General features: G+C 37.9%; 3 protein-coding genes across 4 annotated transcripts in view; 1 reads left to right on the forward strand and 2 right to left on the reverse strand.

Moving 5' to 3' along the window:
• Positions 1-241: 241 nt before the first annotated feature.
• On the reverse strand, positions 242-7,630 carry LOC111337973 (acid-sensing ion channel 2). Its single transcript, XM_022944374.2, has 6 exons — positions 3,913-7,630; positions 3,335-3,497; positions 3,154-3,213; positions 2,426-2,639; positions 1,729-1,820; positions 242-887 (listed from the first exon to the last, which is right to left on the reverse strand). Exons 1-6 carry the CDS (start codon positions 4,834-4,836, stop codon positions 781-783), a joined length of 1,560 nt encoding a protein of 519 aa, XP_022800109.1. The 5' UTR covers positions 4,837-7,630; the 3' UTR covers positions 242-780.
• Positions 7,631-10,970: 3,340 nt separating this feature from the next.
• Positions 10,971-13,189, reverse strand: LOC148743582 (melatonin receptor type 1B-B-like). The gene has a single exon (XM_088727881.1). It carries the CDS (start codon positions 12,516-12,518, stop codon positions 11,538-11,540), a length of 981 nt encoding a protein of 326 aa, XP_088584007.1. The 5' UTR covers positions 12,519-13,189; the 3' UTR covers positions 10,971-11,537.
• A 2,172-nt stretch (positions 13,190-15,361) lies between these two features.
• Positions 15,362-18,820, forward strand: part of LOC111337978 (homeobox protein Nkx-6.1) — a 13,616-nt gene continuing 10,157 nt past the window's right edge. Inside the window, exon 1 of one of the 2 annotated variants that reach the window (XM_088727895.1) lies at positions 15,362-15,457. The gene's annotated coding sequence lies outside the window, so the exon portion shown is untranslated. Of the gene's footprint in view, positions 15,458-16,185; positions 16,354-18,820 lie in introns of those variants that run through there. The other variant, XM_022944381.2, reaches the window with a different exon arrangement.

Raw genomic sequence — 18,820 nt, forward strand, 5'->3', positions numbered from 1 at the left:
GCCACCTTTTGAGTTCGCTAATGAATATAAGGGAGGATGGTTTTTGTCTTGAGGCAACGGGAATCCGAAGGTCTGAGGTCCTGTTGGTCACGGGGACTCAATTATGAATAAAATATATCTCTTCCATTATTATTGTTATTATTAGTATTACTGTTATTATTTAGCAATAATTTCCATAAAATCCTCTACAATACAAAATATTAACAGCGTAAAAAACGATCCAAAATAACTCACTTTCGGCTCACATCTCCTTTTTTTTTAAATGTCAAAGTGTCTAGAAAACTATAAATAACGAGTCAAATCTGAACAGATTCAAAGTCTAATAATCTGATAAGTAAAAGCATGTCTAAAACTACACAGAAAAGAGAAAGGTGAATGGCAAATCTAGAACCCTATATACAAGGCTGCTAAAAAGCATTAAACATAATTACTGTTATTATTATTATTAGAGAAAAATCGAGTTTCCAGATATTTTTTCCAGATGTGTTTTCTTATATTAAAAATTGTTTATTTCATCATTATTATTATTATTATCATTATTATTTATCACGTAAATAGGTATTATTTTTATTGCTATTAATAGAGGTTATTACAATTTGAAAAAGAGTATTATTATTATTGTAAAACACTTATACATCGAACAATACTCTTAAACTACTATTTGAAGTTTTACTATTTTTAATTATTCTTATTATTCTTATTATTATTATTATTATTATTATTATTATTATTATTTAATTTTTCTTTTTAGCATAATTATAATTATCTTTTTTCGCTTGTTTAGTTGCAAATGTTGGACCAAATCTTTCTCATGATGAATTCCAATATTTCAAGGATGGTGATCATACTTGCTCCAAGGAAAAGACCAAAAGTTCCACCCAAATTTGCTACGAAACAAAAGAGAGAATATCTATAAAAACTTATTTTTTAATTGTAGGACGAAGATACATACATCTTTTATTCACTCATGTCCAGAAATGCACGTAGTAACGAAAATGGTAGATTTGACCAAAATTTGTCAAACCAGGTGAATGTTCATGGATTTGACTCTATCTTTCCTTTCGGTTTTTAATAATAAAAAAAAAACCTTTGCGACTTTCTTGAAAGAACTTCCTTGCTTTTTCTTTCTTCTGACTGTGTAAAGCATTTCTTTTTTCGTTCATTCATTCGCCAATTTGTTAATTTTTTCATTCGCCCTTTTTTCATTCATATATTCCTTTATTTTTCGCTCATTCATTAGTTTTCATCCGCTCATTCATTCGTTCATTCATTCGTTAAAGTGTTCGTCCATTCTTTCGTTGGTTCATTCATTCGTTCGGTCATTCGTTCATTCAATCATTCGCTTATTCGTTTATTCATGAGTTCATTTGTTCGTTTATTCGTTCGCTCGTTCGTTCATTCGTTCGTTCGTTCATTCATTTGTTCGTCCATTCGTTTGTTCGTTCATTCGTGCGTTCGTTCGTTCATTCGTTCGTTTCGTTCGTTCGTTTATTCGTTCGTTCATTCGATCGTTCGTTCATTCGTTCGTGCATTCGTTCGTATATTCGTTCTTTCCTTCGATCGTTCATTCGTTCGTTCGTTCATTCGTCGATCGACTCAGATAAAAAAAAAATCTAGATCAGGTGCAAAGAAGACATCATTTCGCTTCTTATGTAATGTGGTTGTCGCTCACGTTACAATTTACTAAATGAAGCTTCAATTAGGAATCGTAACGAAGACGTAACTCACCAAGCAATGTCCATGCCTCGTAAGCCTTGGTTTGTTCTATTTCATCATAGCTCATGTCATGGAAAAATATGTCCAATGAAATGATGTTTTCTCTGTGAAAAGATACAGAGTCGAATTATTGAACCCCACCGCCATTAGCTTTGGCTGGCCAATAGCTCTCTATATATTCATCTTATTAACCAAGCGCGAGGGCCGACTGGGAGAATATCGGCCCGAGGTCTTGACAGTACGGACCGAGCGCAGCGAGGTCCGTACAAAAAAGACCGAGGGCCGATATTCTTCCAGCGCGGTCCCGAGCAAGCTTGGTTAATAAGAGATTTATTATACGACTGAAGTTCAAAGGGACACAAGTGCGGTATCACTCGGAACCATTCGGGACAATGCCCGGTCCAATACTGAGAGAATCTTCACCGGCAATAGAGCATTTTGATCGGTTGATTTTAGTTATTGGCCCACTGACTGCCCGAGTCGTGTAATAATTAATAATAATAATATTTATGGTCATCTTCTTCCAGTGATGAACGTTGGTTGACCTGTACAAAAAATCGGGAAAGTGTCTTTGCTCTCGAAGTTATCTGTGGAGTATTCGCCAGAATATCAAAGAGAAGTCGCTAACTAACCGCAGACACATGAGAGGAAGCCTAAGTTTGAGGTATCGCCTTAAATGGCATATGACGTCAGATTATACTCCACTTACTCTATATATTCCTTCTTCTCCCGGTCTGAAAAACTCAGGAATTGTTCGTAGAGTGAAAAGTTCTTTGTCAAATTCACACGAGAGCTAAGTTTATCTGCGAAGACATTTCTGTGCAGCCCGGCATAAGACAGGGATGTTTCGTACTCGGTGTGTTGACAAGGTTCCCGACAACTCTCTTCACATTTATCTTTGAATGTTGATTTTCCGTATTTTCCTTCAACCAGAGAGTAAAATGAAATAATTGTAAACTACAAGAGTTGTATCCATAATCATCAGTTGATTTTTTTTTTAAGTAGCTAACTGACTCAGTAACCCTCTGAGTGTAGGAACGGTCGGACGAAACAACTGGCCGGCTGATTGACCAGCTACGAGGGGGACTGAATAACTGGACAAATGGCTTCCTGGCAGACCATCGGACTGACTAACTGACTGACTGGCAGAATGACAGAATGATCGACTAACAATGAGTCTGACTGACTGACAGACTGAAGCGGTCACTGACTGTGTTCGATTATCGGTGTCCCAGTTGAGTTCTGGTTTACCGGACGACTGACGGATAGATTTGCAAACGGACCGACAGATTGAACGACTGACATACTAACAAATAGCCTGATTGACCAATGATGAAAGACAATTGTTCGACCAACTGGCAATGATCAGAAAATTAATGTTGTAACTGCAAAAATGATGATGGCACTGTCTGAAATGCAATTTGAATTTCAACTTACTATATGTTGGGAACAGACACAGCACTGTATCATTGGGAGCACAAAGAGGGACCTGTAAATCTGCGACAAAGTAAAAAAAAACATAGATATACACGCCTTAACGTTAAATGTGATAATGAAAATTTTAGGATAGAAGTAAATTGTTGAATGAAATGACCAGAAGCACGCATTAAAATATCACCTCTATATTCTACAGGTCGGCAACCACATTTTGCAATGACGAACTTCCCCAAGCACTCCATTAAACAGCCAGGCTTGGAATATGAATTTTTAATGCTTTCTAGTTTTTCCAGTTTTCCATTCTTGATACAGTTAGTGGCGTACGGATGTTCCAAGTTTTGGATCTGAAAAGAAGAAAACTGGGAGTGATCTTAAGAAATCCGCTGTAATGGAAGAAAAAAAACCTTGTGGAATCATTCTGTATATCTCTGTCTTTCGATTCTTTTATTTCAACAACAAAAAGAACAAAGATGTGTTGGTAAAATAAGCGACCAGCTCCATATTTGATTACCCAGCCTTTGGAACGGCATTGACGATGTTGAAATGTTGAAAAATTGAATCAAATATGGTATGGTAAAAGGGAAAAGATTATCATAAAACAATATTTTACATGAAAAATGAAAAAAGTGAATTATTGTACTGTTAATGCAACTGTGCAAACATTTCCCATGACGCTCTTGGCTCTCATCGTTCATGGATTACGCTTTTTGATCTCAACGTTTGTGAATGACTTACCAATCTTAAAATCAATGGTCTCACCTTTTTCCTCTTTATGGAGCAGAGAGTTCGAACACCTGGTTGAACGACGAATCCAAACTGTTCCATGAAAGGAAATGTGTTCTGATCATGAATGAGAACTGTAAGCCCTGCAAAGGGGTTGAGAGGATTCTCCAAATAACTTTCTATTTCAATGTTCAACAACAGCCTAAGTCCGTTCAGCTGCCCAGCCATTGTGGCGTTTAATACAGGGTGACCATCCTTGCCAGAGTTAAAAGTATAACATCGCCCATACGTGGAGCTTATAAACTGGGTAAAGTTTTCAGGGCCGCATGCTGTTTCGTCGTACAAACAGGAATTGAATATTGTCCTTGGAAGGAGCATTTCTTCAATCTCATGACTGAAGAGATTCAAAAAGAAAACCTCAGGAACTTCGCCATAAAATCGCCAGAACAACTCCAGGTGCTCCTTCTTTGTCTCGTTGTTAAAAACGTCCTCTGAGCGGGCTAAAAGCTTGGCGATTGCGTAACGCTTTCCCTCGATTGTCTCTGTGGTTAAGTTCTTTCCAATTTGGTATCTCCGGTATCTTCGTAGGTTGAAGAGATTCAAGTTACAGAGTGTAACAGCGGGAAAAGGCAGACTAGTTTCGCGCTTGGGCATAATTTTCGTAATTTTGATGTTAAATGGTCGCTGGTAATAAAATTGGACGCTTGCATAAATTTGAAAGATGCAATAACCGGAGCTTAATACCAAAAGAACTGTCCAAAATCCTCTTCGGAAGATATTGTTGCCAAACAAGAAACGAGCTCCATGCATTGATGTGTCTTCTACGAAGGATCTGAACGTTTCAGGTTTACGTTGGCTGTCGTCCTTAGCGTTTCTGTCCATATTATCATTCAGCGAGGTGATCGTGTGAGTAGTTTCTTCAGCATTTTGAATCTTGTTACCTCTAGGCACAAAAGCCATTTTGTTTTGATATTTTTAAAACACGAAAATCGATAACATTTTCCTCCTCTCGACTTTCCGAACTAAGTATCACGGACGGATCAAATAGAGAACATGAGCTGATTTCAATTACATGAACATGACATCTTATGCTAGTTATTAGAGAGGATTGTGAATTATTAATGGGGTTCAAGAAAAATTGAGTGTTGTTGACAATACATGACATTTTTCATTTGCTTGCAACATACTGCAATGTGGTAATCTTGATACTGAGACCTTCTTTTTTAAAGGTTGTGCTCTTTTCTCCCATTCCAAGGTCGTTGCAAGGGATGCACGTAAAATCTAGGAAACACGAAAATAAACTTTTTTGAATGCAAATAAAGAAAGCAATTAAATAAGCCTTTGTCAACACTAAGGGGTAGAATGTTATGAAGGTGGACAAAGAAATCCTCAGCACTTAAAATTATACAAAAGCTACGATATCACCATGGGTGCATAATCAAATTCGTTAGAATTTGCATGAAAATGCTGATAAACAGCACTTTGCTTATCAGGACAAAACAAAACAAAATAAAAAAACCACTTATCATTATTGGTTCCGTAGTAAACTCATAGTGGGTTGGGATCATTAGTCGATCGGTGGGATACAAAGGAAACAGAATTAAAGTTTTAAAAAATGTAAATATTGTTTGGGATGTTGCTCCCTTTTTAATTCACAAAAAGTTAATTAAGAAGTTGAAAATTAATTTAACTATCCTGGGAGAGAAGTGACAAAAATCGTTTTGAATAAAATGCGTGATTGTACTTTTTTTCTTGTTCGGTTCTACTCTTTTTCTTGTTTGGTTTCTGTTTCGCTGTGATTACGCTTAGGTATTAATATTGGGCTCTTGTTATAATATTGTTTCTGTTTTTCACCTTTTTTTTTTTTACGACTTTTTATATCTGTTCTAAGGTGACTGTAGGGCCTCTGCTTTAAATTCCGAAACTTGGACAATAAAAAATTTACAAGTCAGTTGCCTCCTACTCGGGGTTATACAAACGTTTCTTGTGTTCTCCCAAAGTCCTATGTGGGTTATTACAGGGATGAACAAAACTCATTTGAAACATGAACAAAACATCTATACTGAAATTAAATTGCAACAATTGCCTATAGGACAATCAATCTGGGCGCTTTCTGATTGGCGATTATACAAGTAATTCATATAAGTATGTATCAGTTTTTTAAATGGGCCCACGCAGTCTCCGTCGGTGATTTTCTTGAAGGAAAAACAAATAAAGTGAGAGAATATGCAGTTGCTCTGATAATCAGAGGACTAATCATAGTTGAACAGTTTACTGTGGCTGAATCTGATTTTCAAACCAATAATGAATTTTCGATAGTTCGCCGGCGATTTCAAGGTCGTCAGCCCCTCTTTCTACAAAACAGACAATAAACATGACTACAAAAGAAACGTTTTAAACAAAGGTCCCTCCAAACTAGAAAATAAAACATACTGCCTTGTTATGGAAAACCTGTCCATAGTTCGTAATTTTCTACTTAGAAAGAATATTTCACAGGAGATTTACTTTACCTCTATCAGTATTATCTAATGGTAATTTGTATACAACTCCCCCACCTACTCTTGACAGCCGATTATAGCAATGTTGAGATCGAGTGGTAAATGCATTTTGCTATATATTGGTCCCAAGATGTGGCGTTATTTCAGCTATCTTTGCTGTCATGTTTGCTTTAGAAAGTGATTTTCCCTCTTGATAGCTTTCAAGTAAAAACTGGCATGGATTTAGGTATTAAGGGACGTTTTGACTAGAATTAATAAAATGAAAACAAATCTAATATAGAAGACCACCTGTCTCTGAAGGTAGCAATAATTTTATCAGCATATGTCAAGAAACAAACAGCACGTTCGACCAGTCGATGCCATAATAATTTGTTATATGCAAAATACTCTTTCCAATAATCTACACTGTACGTCATAATGTTGTTGAAAAATCAAATTACGAGCATCGTTTTCGTAAATGTCATTTGAGATGTTTAGGAACACGAAAATTAACGCCGTTAATCAACATCTCAGTCCCGATGCTCAGAAGACCGCTAAAAATGAAATTGGTGTTAATGAAGCAATTAACAAAAATGTAAGTAGAAGAATTGAATCATTCAAACGCTTCCTTCTCGAGACTTCTTTGCATGGAGATCGTTTTATGCTTTCTGAAAGCTTGATGAGGCGTTTTTCCTGGACACTAATACTTGCGGCATCTCTCGCATTTTGTAACTATCTGGCATACGGGACCTTGAAAGACTATTTTCACATACCATTTAACACTCGAATTTCGTCGCAAAGCTCTCCTGAAAATAACTTGGATATATCAACAAAGTTGAAGTGGTAAATTGGCCACCGTAACGATTAAAAAAGCTGACGTTTCCAGCGTTAGCCCTTCGTCGGAGCGAATAGAGGAATTGTGGGTTGTGTGTGCTTTTAAAGGCAGAAAATGGAGCTACGTTATTGGTGGGAACATGGCAACGAGAAAAACAAGAATAAATTAGTGGAATGAAAAGCGTTCGTTGATCCCTGTGGGATTTAGACTGCCGGTTTGAAAGATGAGCTTTTGTTCAAGATTTTTACGGCTTTCCGTGATACCTAGGTGTAAGGAAAGACCGCAGATTGCCATATGTTGCTTAGAATGATTAGGTAAATTAAAATGCCTAGCGACTGGTTTCGATGTGTCCTTGTCATTCCTTTCCACGTCTCGAAGGTGTTCTCGGAATCGGTCACCTAGTCTTCTGCCTGTTTCGCCGATGGATATCTTTTTGCAATAAGTGCAAGTTCTGCAATAGATTCCATTGGCGGAGGTGCACGTGAAGTGATCGGTGATCTTAATGGATCGTTTAGGTCCCGATATTTTATCAGTGTTGTGAATGAAAGGACACGTTTTGCATCGTGCACGAGCGCATTTTAAAGTGCCTGGTTGGTCTTTAGTCTGAAAAGAACTTCTGACCAAAAAATTGCCTATGTTTTTGTCGCGTTTGAATGAAATGAGCGGAGGCTGCGAAAAGATAGTGCTTGTCTCTGGTTCGTTTTGAAGTAATTTAAAGTTTTTAAGAATGATGGATTTAACTGACTGGTTGTGAGGGTGAAACGTGAGATGAATGGAATGCGGTCGGAATCTTCCTTATGCGACGTTTGTAGTGCTGAATGTCGATCAATAAGTTGGGCGCGGTGGTAACCCGCTTGAACGACAGAAACAGAGTAACCACGTTTATCGAACAACTGGCACATTACTCTGATTTGTGGTGGAAATCAGAGCCATCACTACATAAACGACGAAGTCTTAAGGACTGAGAAAAAGGAATGGACTTCTTAACGTGAGATGGATGCGAAGACGAATATAACAAGTAATTATGCGAGTCTGTAGGTTTGTAATACACACTAGTGCATAAACCGTTATCTTCAATTGAAACTTTGATGTCTAACTTTCAAGCGGGTTACCACCGCGCCCAACTTATTGATCGACATTCAGCACTACAAACGTCGTATAAGGAAGATTCCGACCGCATTCCATTCACTCTCACGTTTCACCCTCACAACCACTCAGTTAAATGTATCATTCTTAAAAACTTTAAATTACTTCAAAACGATCCAGAGACAAGCACTATCTTTTCGCACCCTCCGCTCATTTCATTCAAACACGACAAAAACATAGGCAATTTTTTGGTCAGAAGTTCTTTTCAGACTTATGACCAACCAGGCACTTTTAATTTAATTTAATTTAATAATAAGTTCTTATATAGCGCATTAAAACTGAACTCTATGCGCTTTACAATTCCAAATTAACAAAATTTCAATCAAAATCCTACACATGTAATTTTCGCTACTCTATCTAAACTAATGAATTATTACGTGTTTTACATATATTTGACAACGTCCGATATCAAAAAATCTGGTGGCTTAATTTTTGAAAAGATAAGTTTTCAATAAGCGTTTAAAGGAGTCAACAGATTCGGCGTCTTTTATGCATTCAGGTAGTTGATTCCACAAAAACGGTGCAGCGTAGGAGAATTGCTCTTTGCCCATACGTTTTAGTTCGAATTGTTGGGACCTCAAGTGGATTCATGTTTGATGAACGGAGGTTTCGTGCTGGAATATATCGACTAAGAAGTTCAACAAGATAGGTTGGAGCCATGTCATTTAGTGCTTTGTATGTTATCAACAGTATCTTGAATTGAATTCGTTTTGTGACCGGGAGCCAATGAAGTATCATAAGTATAGGTGTTATACTGTCTCTTGATTTAGCACCGACTAACAAGCGGGCAGCTGTGTTTTGGATCCGTTGGAATTTCTCGATGTCACAAATCGGTAGACCGTACAATAGGCTATTACAGTAATCAAGTCTCGATGAGATGAAGGCGTGTATCAATCTTTCATTTTGCTGCGTCGAGAGGTATTTACGAACGCGACCAATATTTCTGATTGCTAGAGACGACGATTTACGGATGGAATTTATATGCGAGCGTAAGTTCATCACAGAATCAAGCATGACGCCTAGGTCTCGGACAGTATTAGATAAATTAATGAAATCATCTCCAATATTGATATTACAGAAAGGAGCATTTTTTGAGAAGCGTGAGAGGAAATGAATGATTTCTGTTTTTGAAGGGTTGCACTGCAATCTGTTTTTCTTGGCCCACTCCATGATTGCATTAACACATGATTTCAATCTTTCCATGCCCAGCATTCTGTCAGAGGAGTTTATCTTTATGTAAAGTTGGGAATCATCAGCATATATCATACAGTTTAGGCCATGTTCAGCAACAATGTCTTCTGTAGGCGAGGTAAACATTAGAAAGAGTAGTGGACCAAGTACTGATCCCTGGGGTACGCCGTAGGAGATATGTTGAGGCTTAGAGATGGAGTGTTTCATCTTCACTGACTGGACACGATGTTCTAGGCATGCTTTCAACCATTTTAGTGCAATACCTCCAAATCCGAAACGTTTCTCCATTCGTTCAAGTAATATATTGTGGTCGATCGTGTCGAACGCAGCGGAAAGGTCTAGCAAAACAAGTACTACTTCTTCTTTTTGATCTACAGCTCTTAGGATGTCATTTGAGACTTTTAGTAAAGCAGTTTCAGTGGAGTAGTATTTGCGGTATGCTGACTGCATCGATGGAAATAACTGGTTCACGGCCATATATTTGTATATTTGATTTGCGACCACCCTTTCGATTGTTTTCGAGAGAAAAGATAGATTTGCAATCGGTCTGTAATTTGAGAGACAGTTCGGGTCCAATGAAGGCTTCTTTAAATGCGCTCGTGCACGATGCAAAACGTGTCCTTTCATTCACAACACTGATAAAATATCGGGACCTAAACGATCCATTAATATCACCGATCCCTTCACGTGCACCTCCGCCAATGTAATCTATTGCGTAACTTGCACTTATTGCAAAAAAGATATACATCGGCGAAACAGGCAGAAGACTAGGTGACCGATTCCGAGAACACCTTCGAGACGTGGAAAGGAATGACAAGGACACATCGAAACCAGTCGCTAGGCATTTTAATTTACCTAATCATTCTAAGCAACACATGGCAATTTGCGGTCTTTCCTTACACTTAGTAGCACGGAAAGCCGTGAAAATCTTGAACAAAAGCTCATCTTTCAAACCGGCAGTCTAAATCCCACAGGGATCAACGAACGCTTTTCATTCCACTAATTTATTCTTGTTTTTCTCGTTGCCATGTTCCCACCAATAACGTAGCTCCATTTTCTGCCTTTAAAAGCACACACAACCCACAATTCCTCTATTCACTCCGAAGAGGGGCTAACGCTGGAAACGTCAGCTTTTTTAATCGTTACGGTGGCCAATTTACCATTTCAACTTTGCTGATATATTCAAATTATTTCGTTACCCCCACCGACGCAGCCCCAAAGAGTTTCTTTTGAGACTAACAGCCTTTATCCTTGAAATTCAGTTACTCAAGCTTTCCCGAAAGCTCTACTGAGGAGTTAAAAATGTTCGGTTATATATGTAAGCAGTCTTGGAAAATACATTCTGTAAATTCTTGAACTACAAAGCTAGACGGGTAAAACTCGACATTTTCTTGTGAGTGGGGAAGGTCAGACGTCACTTTTCACAAAAATTTATAATTCAATCGTGAAAGAAAAGGAGTTCTTTACTGCAACATGACAGCCACATCATTCCTCTTGACAAGAAGTCCAAAGTGTTTTTTCATTTTTTTATACACATATTAAATTATATGCATGAACCCAAGGAAGCTTCTTTCTCGATTTGAAAAGCAGCATGATTCCAAGCCTTAACATTGAATCCATACTGAGTTTTCCGAACAGGAAGCCAAAATGAAGCGCAAGACAAAACAATTACAGACTGAACAAAGAACTCCCCAGCCAAGGCGAACGTTATAAAAGATGAACTCTTTCGGCTAGTCCTGCTGAGCAGTGAAGGCTCTCTGTATAACTCAGATTCGATGGCTCGATGTTAATTATGAGCCAGAAAATGATGCTAACGAAACATGCAAGGGAAAATTATTCTTCCAAACGTTAGGTTAATTTGCATAAATTCAAGAAGATTGAAATACTTCAAGCTAATAAAAAGCTGTGTTATCTGATGCTATATTTTGCATTCACAGAGCTTGCTACTCAGTGAATTAAAGATCTAGTACTTCAAGAATCTGTTCTTTTAGGTCAGAAAAAAGTGCATGATGTCAGGATGACCTAGTGGCGTTGGAAACTACGCATTGCATTACACTTTGTTCGACAATTGCTGGTAAATCTGAAACTTCTTCGCGTCGTTTGGCTTTGCAAGTTAACAAGCGTTTGAACTCATTTCTGAATTCTCGATTTGTCACTGCGTAAACCCAGGGTGTCAAGGAACAGCTTAGAAAGAGAAAAAACACTATGACTCGATTGGCGTTAGGATGTAAGTGAGTGGGTCGCACCCGAGTTATAATGGATATGATGTATTCCGGGATCCAGCAAGCCAGGAAGAACAACACGACGCCGAACATAGTCCGAGTTATTCTTATCTCTTCAATGTTCACCCGTTCTCCAGTTCGAAACGTGCACGAGACTTTGCGAGCGTGTTCTCGAATATTCCAGAACACTTTGGCATAGCAGTAAACCACTACTACGGACGTCACGCCAAAATAGAATGCGGCTTTGATTGTGCTGTAGACAATGTCTACAATGGAACGGTCAAACTTCAGGATGCAGCTTACCCGTTTTGTGTTGTACTCGTACCTCGCGAAGGACGGCAAAGAAAAGGACAATATGAATAAGACTTGGATTGCCCAAATCAGAACCAGAATAGCACAAGATCGACGTTTGGACGGAAACAACCTCTTGTATAAGTTTGGTTTCGTCATTCGACAAAATCTATTAATTGCAGTCAGCGCAATGGTGTGAAGAGTAGCGAATTCAATGAACAATGTCATAAACGCTTGAAAGTTGCAGAATTTTCCTCCAAAGATCCATCTCCCTCCTGCAAAAAGAGTCGCCGTTACTGTAGGCCCGATGAAGACGGCGAATAGGAAACCGAGAAAGGCTAAGGCGGCGATATACACGTTTGTGGGCGTTCGAAGCCGAGAATTTCTGTAAATCGTCAAACAGACCAAGATATTACCAATGAGAGCAATCAGCGTGCCTACCAAGGCCAATAGTCCGGTTAAAACGTCAATAATCCTCATCCTTCACACAGTTATTTAGGAGAGAGTTGCAAATATCACATGGATTGCTAGGGGTTGGTAGATAGAAAGAATCCTCTGAGTAATGTAAACGATTATCACTTCAACACATTGGTAACAGCATTGTGATAAAATTCTTGACCACATGCTAAAATGTTTCTTGTAGACTTGCTACACCTCTCTTTTTGCCCAGTTTCATGTTAAAATCATTAAAATTTGGGATCAAACCTGATTCTTAGTGGCTCTCTTAGCGGTTCAAAGTTATTTGCGTACGTTTTAAAACGGCCTAAGGGGACATCTGTTTAAGATGTGTTTTAGTCTTGTGACTTAGCATGTTCCTAATTGCTTTATTTCTTTATTTTATTTCCGTGACAGGGGCGATTTTTCATTGTTCAGAAACCCTGGCTGTTTTTCAAGATTAAGAGCAACTGGAGATGTAATTTTTAAAAGTTAAATCATCAAATTGCGTGTCATAGCCAACCAAAACAAAACCTCGTAAAGCTGGACTAAAACAGCGAACAAATTAGAAGAGAGGTGCCTTTATGTCTGAAGGCTTTGAATGACCCCAACATTTAGGTCTGATTGATTGACTTGTGTAAGGGTTGAATTATTTTGTATACATAGAGCTGATCAGTAATGCCAGAGGATTACAACGTCTCTCATTGCAACTGTACGTCATTAAAATGAGTTCATAAAACTCTTGTTCCTCTCGCAATTCACACTTCTGCCTGATTCCAAGGAAAATGATAAAAAAAAAAAGCTTTGCATTTAGACGCATATTCATTCGCCACTTTTTAATTGTCCTCAAAACTTAAAAAGCTGTGTTCTATTTTGCAACACCACAAAAAATATCATGCTCATTGTAAGTCGTCTGAAATACGCTAGATTGTAATCAAACTCCCCACTCAGCTTTAATCGCGAATGTTTCTCTCCTTCATAATCCTTAGGATTACATTTTTTTAAGTAATATCCAAACTTGTTATTCATAAAGCCCAGAAGGTTACTGGTAGCAGAAGTCTTTTAAATGCAAAGCAGCATTATAAAATTTGATGATGAAAAGTAAACAATAAAATAATATAACACTTGGTAAGTATGCAAAGTTTCTTTGGAAAAATCATGATCCACCGTTTTGGTGTTAAGAGTTCGTAAACTTGAGCTTTCCATCAGCTAATTCTAATGCCACATTTGCTAACAAAGTTAGCGAATGTTTTATTAAAATTCGTTATTAAAAATATAACGTGAATAAAAGACAGACAGAACGTCTGAGCTGAGCAAACTTATCCAAAAATTAGCGTGAAAATTGTGTGTCTTAGTTATTATGCAAGTTCACAGATGAGATAATTTATCATAAAGTCTTATTTCGTAACGGGTGCCATTATTGTTTATCTGCTTCAACATCAATATGGACAGAGTCACTCAACATTAAGATCAAATTTATGTTGACTTTAAATGAAAAAATTAACATAACTTACTGGCCAAGGTTTTTTCCTCTTCATCAATTCGGGAAACTTTAAAAGTTCGCAATCACTTGGCCGGTGTAGAGAGAGAGGATAATTAAAGGAAAATTTTCAGTGTACATTTAACTGACTGGCATGTTACCTAAATACTTTCTGTGCTCCTAGATTTTGCTTTTTAGACATATTTTGTGTTTGCATAATAAATTTGTGGATTAAAATGAGATGAATACATGACTAATGGGACATGATGCCTGCGATTTTAAGTGCAAACGGCGAGCAAAGAAACTGAATATTTCTATTTCTTTTTTTTTGTCAAGATGTGCGCTACATGGTAGAGTTGTATATTCATAATACTGACGCCATGTTGGATCTTCAATCTCCACCATGTGGTTTTAATGTGTTTCTGTTAACAAACAATAACTTAACAATTACATAACTGTGAATAATGGCCAGCGGTATTGCCATACATAGCAGGTAGATGCTTTGTACGTGGATACGAGCGAGTCCGAGCAGAAAGAAGAGTAGAAGAAGTACTTTATTCCATAAAGAGTTCTTTTTATTTCGCAGGGTCTCTCCTTGCGGATCTAGGAAAGTCCTCACTGAAAATCAGGAAAATTTTAAGATCTTCAAAATTTCCAGGCTTTATATCATAATAAAGCTACTAACAATAACAAAAATCGAAACCGAGTATTACCACCTGGTAAGAATGTTTTTTAAATTACACATCAGGAGAAAATGTCCGATGATAAGTCGATGTAAGTAGCTTTATTTAACAGGTTAAATAGTTATTTGCACTGTAATTGAAAATCGGATTGATCTTCAACCTGATGTATCAAGTTCTCTTTTTTGGATCATTTTCTTAAAGATGACCGACAGGTCGCTCGAAAACAGGACTCATGGAATTAGTTAGTCACTTAAGATTTCTGGAATATTGTTTCTCATGAGCAGCGAAAATTTAGAAATTAGCCATGAGAATCACAAAGATTTCTGCGCCACATAGTGTATTCAGCCTTTGCTTCAAGTGTGTCAAACTTCCAGTTACTTATGTAATTCAGAAGTGGTTTTTTTTTGTACAGAAGTGATGTCGGACCTTAAAGATTACACAATGAAAATGACCTTTAATAATTCATATTATTAAGGATCCCAGGACTTCCACAAAGGAAATTGTCACGTCTTTAATGTTAGCTACATATCATTTAGATAACTGTTGAAATCTTCGCCTTTCTGAAAATGTTTACTTTCTTAGTTGGAGGGATCGAGAAAAGGGGTCCCTTGAGTATGTTCGTGTGTGCATAAGGTTAACGCTCTCTCCATGTAGTCTCTGAAGAAACTGTTTTATTGCGTTAGCGGTCAAATGAAACAGTTAGTTGATTATTATGCACCAGACGGTTAAGCCGTAGCAATGTTGAAAAGAAACTGACCTTTCACTCGCTCGCCCTTTCGTCAGAGCAATTCGTGGGAGTTTTGGTGATGTACGTAACGATGGTAACTGATATTGCTTGTGTATGCATAAGCCATGTGCATGCATTAGTTCGGTTAGCAATCATAGCTTCCGTTGATCGTGAAGTTGCTCAAAAGCCCAATCATATCTCGAGAGTCGAACTTCATGTGAGAAGGAGGGCTCGCTCGCTATTGACAAGAACCATTTTTGTAGAGAAAACCGGTAAAACTCCCAGTATGATTTGATGCCATATTTTATTATAATTAGAAGATCAGTCTCGTACGAAGACTGTCGCAAGAATGTCATTGTAAGAAGGATAGCTAGAAGAAAGAAGTCTAAATTGCCCAAAGATCTTAAAGTTATCCCATCTTCTTGTCAAACAAAATAACAGTTTTTCTGTTTCGTGGTGATTTGAAAACTTAGCAATTAGTGGAGCTTTCAAATATTAATAAGTTGCAAAAATTGTCATTGCAATGAGGAGTAACATTATTTAGTGCTGCGTGTCCATACGAATCGAGGTTTATCTTCGAATGTTAATAATAATTAGCACTCGTTCGGTTCCCAGATTCACGAGAGATATTTTAAACCAAAGACGGTAAAGTCACATCTACCAGCTTACATGCAATGCCATATCAAAGGATAGTTGTAATATATCAATTATTTTCGCTCGATCGTGAGTGGTCTAAACGCATCACGTGACTCGGCTACGTGATGCGTTTAGATCATGCAAATATGCACCAGCTGGGGAGTATCTGGGGATATATCCCGAGTGGTATTCTCCAATTCGCAAACCTCACGTCCACCCCGATAAAAGTCTTCGTTTAAGATTGGAGCCAAATTGAGAGAGCGTTTGGCTCTTGCTACAGAAGAAGGACGTTTCCATTTGTTTATAAAGTCGTTCCAGAGCACACTGAAAAATAAACATCCCACACAGCAAACGGTAAGCTGTTCGTAAGTATTTTTCCCGCTAGTTGCTATAGCCTTCATTTGGGGTAAACATTTTTGTTTCTCCTCGGACATTATCTGTTCCCCAAAGCGCACAGTATTCCCCGAGCCTGACTCTTAGAAAACTAAAAAATTCGGCAAGATGATGTCCTTGAACCCATATCCGTGAATACTTTCGCACCAAATGGAGACTATTGTTTACATGGATGTTTACAAAATATTACGATTAAAGCCAAATTTTACTTTGACACAAAAGAGTTACGTCAGTAAGTAAAAATGCCATGCTGAGACCCGCCGCCATGACAACACTGATCGTATCTTCACTGGTTGTGGTAGAGATAATCTGTTATGGAACTTTTACATTAGGAAAATCGCTTGATCTCTAATAGTTTCAAAAACAGGCAGCTACTTATTCACATACTGATATTTACTTAATTAACTTGTGATGTAATATCCGTTGTTCTTCTTCGGAGGGAGCATATTAGAAGCTTAAGTTTTAAATCATTAAATAGAAACAGTATTACAATATTTTACTTTTGATTATCAACTCTTGAGTCAAAACAAAACAAAACATAAAAAAAAAAAACGCCATGTCCAGGCATGGTCCATTGAACACAATCCTTCAGCATTTTGTTAATTTTCTGACAGTTAGCAATATACCAGTGTATACAACTGGGTGAAAAGGGACAGTGTTTGGTTGAAAAGCCTCTCCTAAAAGCACTGTAAAAGTGGAAGCTTAAAATGTCGCAATGGTACAGCTCAGGAATATGTCGAATGAAATAAAATTTAAAACTCGCGGGTGGCTAGATGTATTAACCGTTTCCAACGGCGAGATATCTCTCTTCGACTTGACATGTGAAAGCAAATTGAGTTCGAAATAACAACATAAATGATTTGCCATCGAAATCCCTCTCTCAAACTATTTAATATTTGGTGATTTCACGTTGTTTTTTACAACGCATGTGCAGAGTAACTTATTTTTTTGTTTGGTTACGCCCTTGCTGTTGGCGTTGCATTAACCACGTGGCCACCACATGACCGGCGCGGCTGATTCTTGAGCCCCACACGAAAAATTAATAACAACAACAATAATGTCTCCAGAACTATCATATTTTAAAAAACATTTGTTTTAAACATTAGAATCGATAGCAAGACACCCGTAATTACTGTATAGTTGTTTAACCATGAAAATTGTATAGCAAAGTTCAAACCATTACTGATAGGACTCACTTGTTAATTCAAATCCACGAGGCAAATGACTGTCCCTTCACAGAATGTCCTCTGACACAGGCGTGGTTTTATTTCAATAACGAATAGATTTAACAAATGGTAAACACCACAGCGTGCACTATTGAGTTATGGATGCACGCGGGAGGTTGCTAAGCACGAAAGAAGCGTAAGAGTCGCTCGAGGCGATAGCCGAGAGTGACTCTAGCTTCTTGAGTGCTTATCAACCTCCCAAGTGCATCCATAACTCAATAGTGTACGGTGTGGTGTTTACCATTTGTTTTATAACATAACATTGATACATTGTAGCTAAAGAGTTCCCTTTTATTTAACAAATCTTACGTGACCAGAAAAAACAAGCGCGCGCGGAAAATAGTCTTTGCATTTGCTCACGTCAGCAGCGTACACCCATGGGCAAATGGGAGACGCTAAATTGACCAATCAGAGCGCGCGCTTTACTTTGGTTATGTTATAATCCATGTTATCGTTCGTCTGTTCAGCAATAGGGACCTTAAGCAGTCGATCAGGACGGCAACGCCATGGAAGACTTCGATTAAAAAATAAATTTCTACTCTTAGTCAGAATTTCAAAAATGGCTGCATGAGCTTACTGTCTCATAAGGTGCCACAGCTCAACTTCAGCATGACGTATAGAAGTAGCGTTGAGTTCCAAATGGAAATTAAATTAATTTGCCGTCGCGGTTTCGGTTCGTAGACGACGCAAATTTTGGCGATTTCACGTTGTTGTTTTGCATAGGACGGCTAAGAAATGTACAAAGTTTCAAAACGCACCTGCTGAGCTATCGTTCTGCCAATTAGATCTTTTGTTTTTCCACGTCCTCGTTGCCGTCGTGGTTGCTTAAGGACCCTAATAGATCACAGATGACGTGAAAATGTGGTAGGAACGGAAAAGTGGCAGACGAAGCGCGGTGGATCGTGCCACGGATAAAAAATAAATCAATAAGTAGCAATGAATAATATATAGAACCAATCGAAATCTGTTTATAAATCAGCTAATCGTATACATTGATACGGATGATAGTGAAAACAAAGTTGGCGTTCCAACAACTGGGCGGGTTCGGAAGGGCTGTGCGTTTGAATCCTAGCCACATATAAAGCGTTTAGTCTTTTAATCAGGTAACACTATCAAGCCGCCAACTTGGCTGGATAACTTCGTAAGTAAAAGAAAAAGATATTCTATTTCTTCCGACGAAATACTAAGATTGTAATTTCAAC

The sequence above is a fragment of the Stylophora pistillata genome, chromosome 1 (assembly GCF_964205215.1).
Source record: "Stylophora pistillata chromosome 1, jaStyPist1.2, whole genome shotgun sequence".
NCBI classification, from domain to species: domain Eukaryota; kingdom Metazoa; phylum Cnidaria; class Anthozoa; order Scleractinia; family Pocilloporidae; genus Stylophora; species Stylophora pistillata.

Bases quoted from the DNA above. Each gene is read 5' to 3' on its own strand.
- LOC111337973 (XM_022944374.2), bottom strand. From the start codon at position 4,836: ATGGCTTTTGTGCCTAGAGGTAACAAGATTCAAAATGCTGAAGAAACT. The intron at 3,498-3,912 runs GTGAGACCATTG...TCTTCTTTTCAG, and splicing joins GCTCCATAAAGAGGAAAAAG to ATCCAAAACTTGGAACATCC. The intron at 888-1,728 runs GTGAGTTACGTC...TTTGTTTCGTAG, and splicing joins CGAGGCATGGACATTGCTTG to CAAATTTGGGTGGAACTTTT.
- LOC148743582 (XM_088727881.1), bottom strand. From the start codon at position 12,518: ATGAGGATTATTGACGTTTTAACCGGACTATTGGCCTTGGTAGGCACG.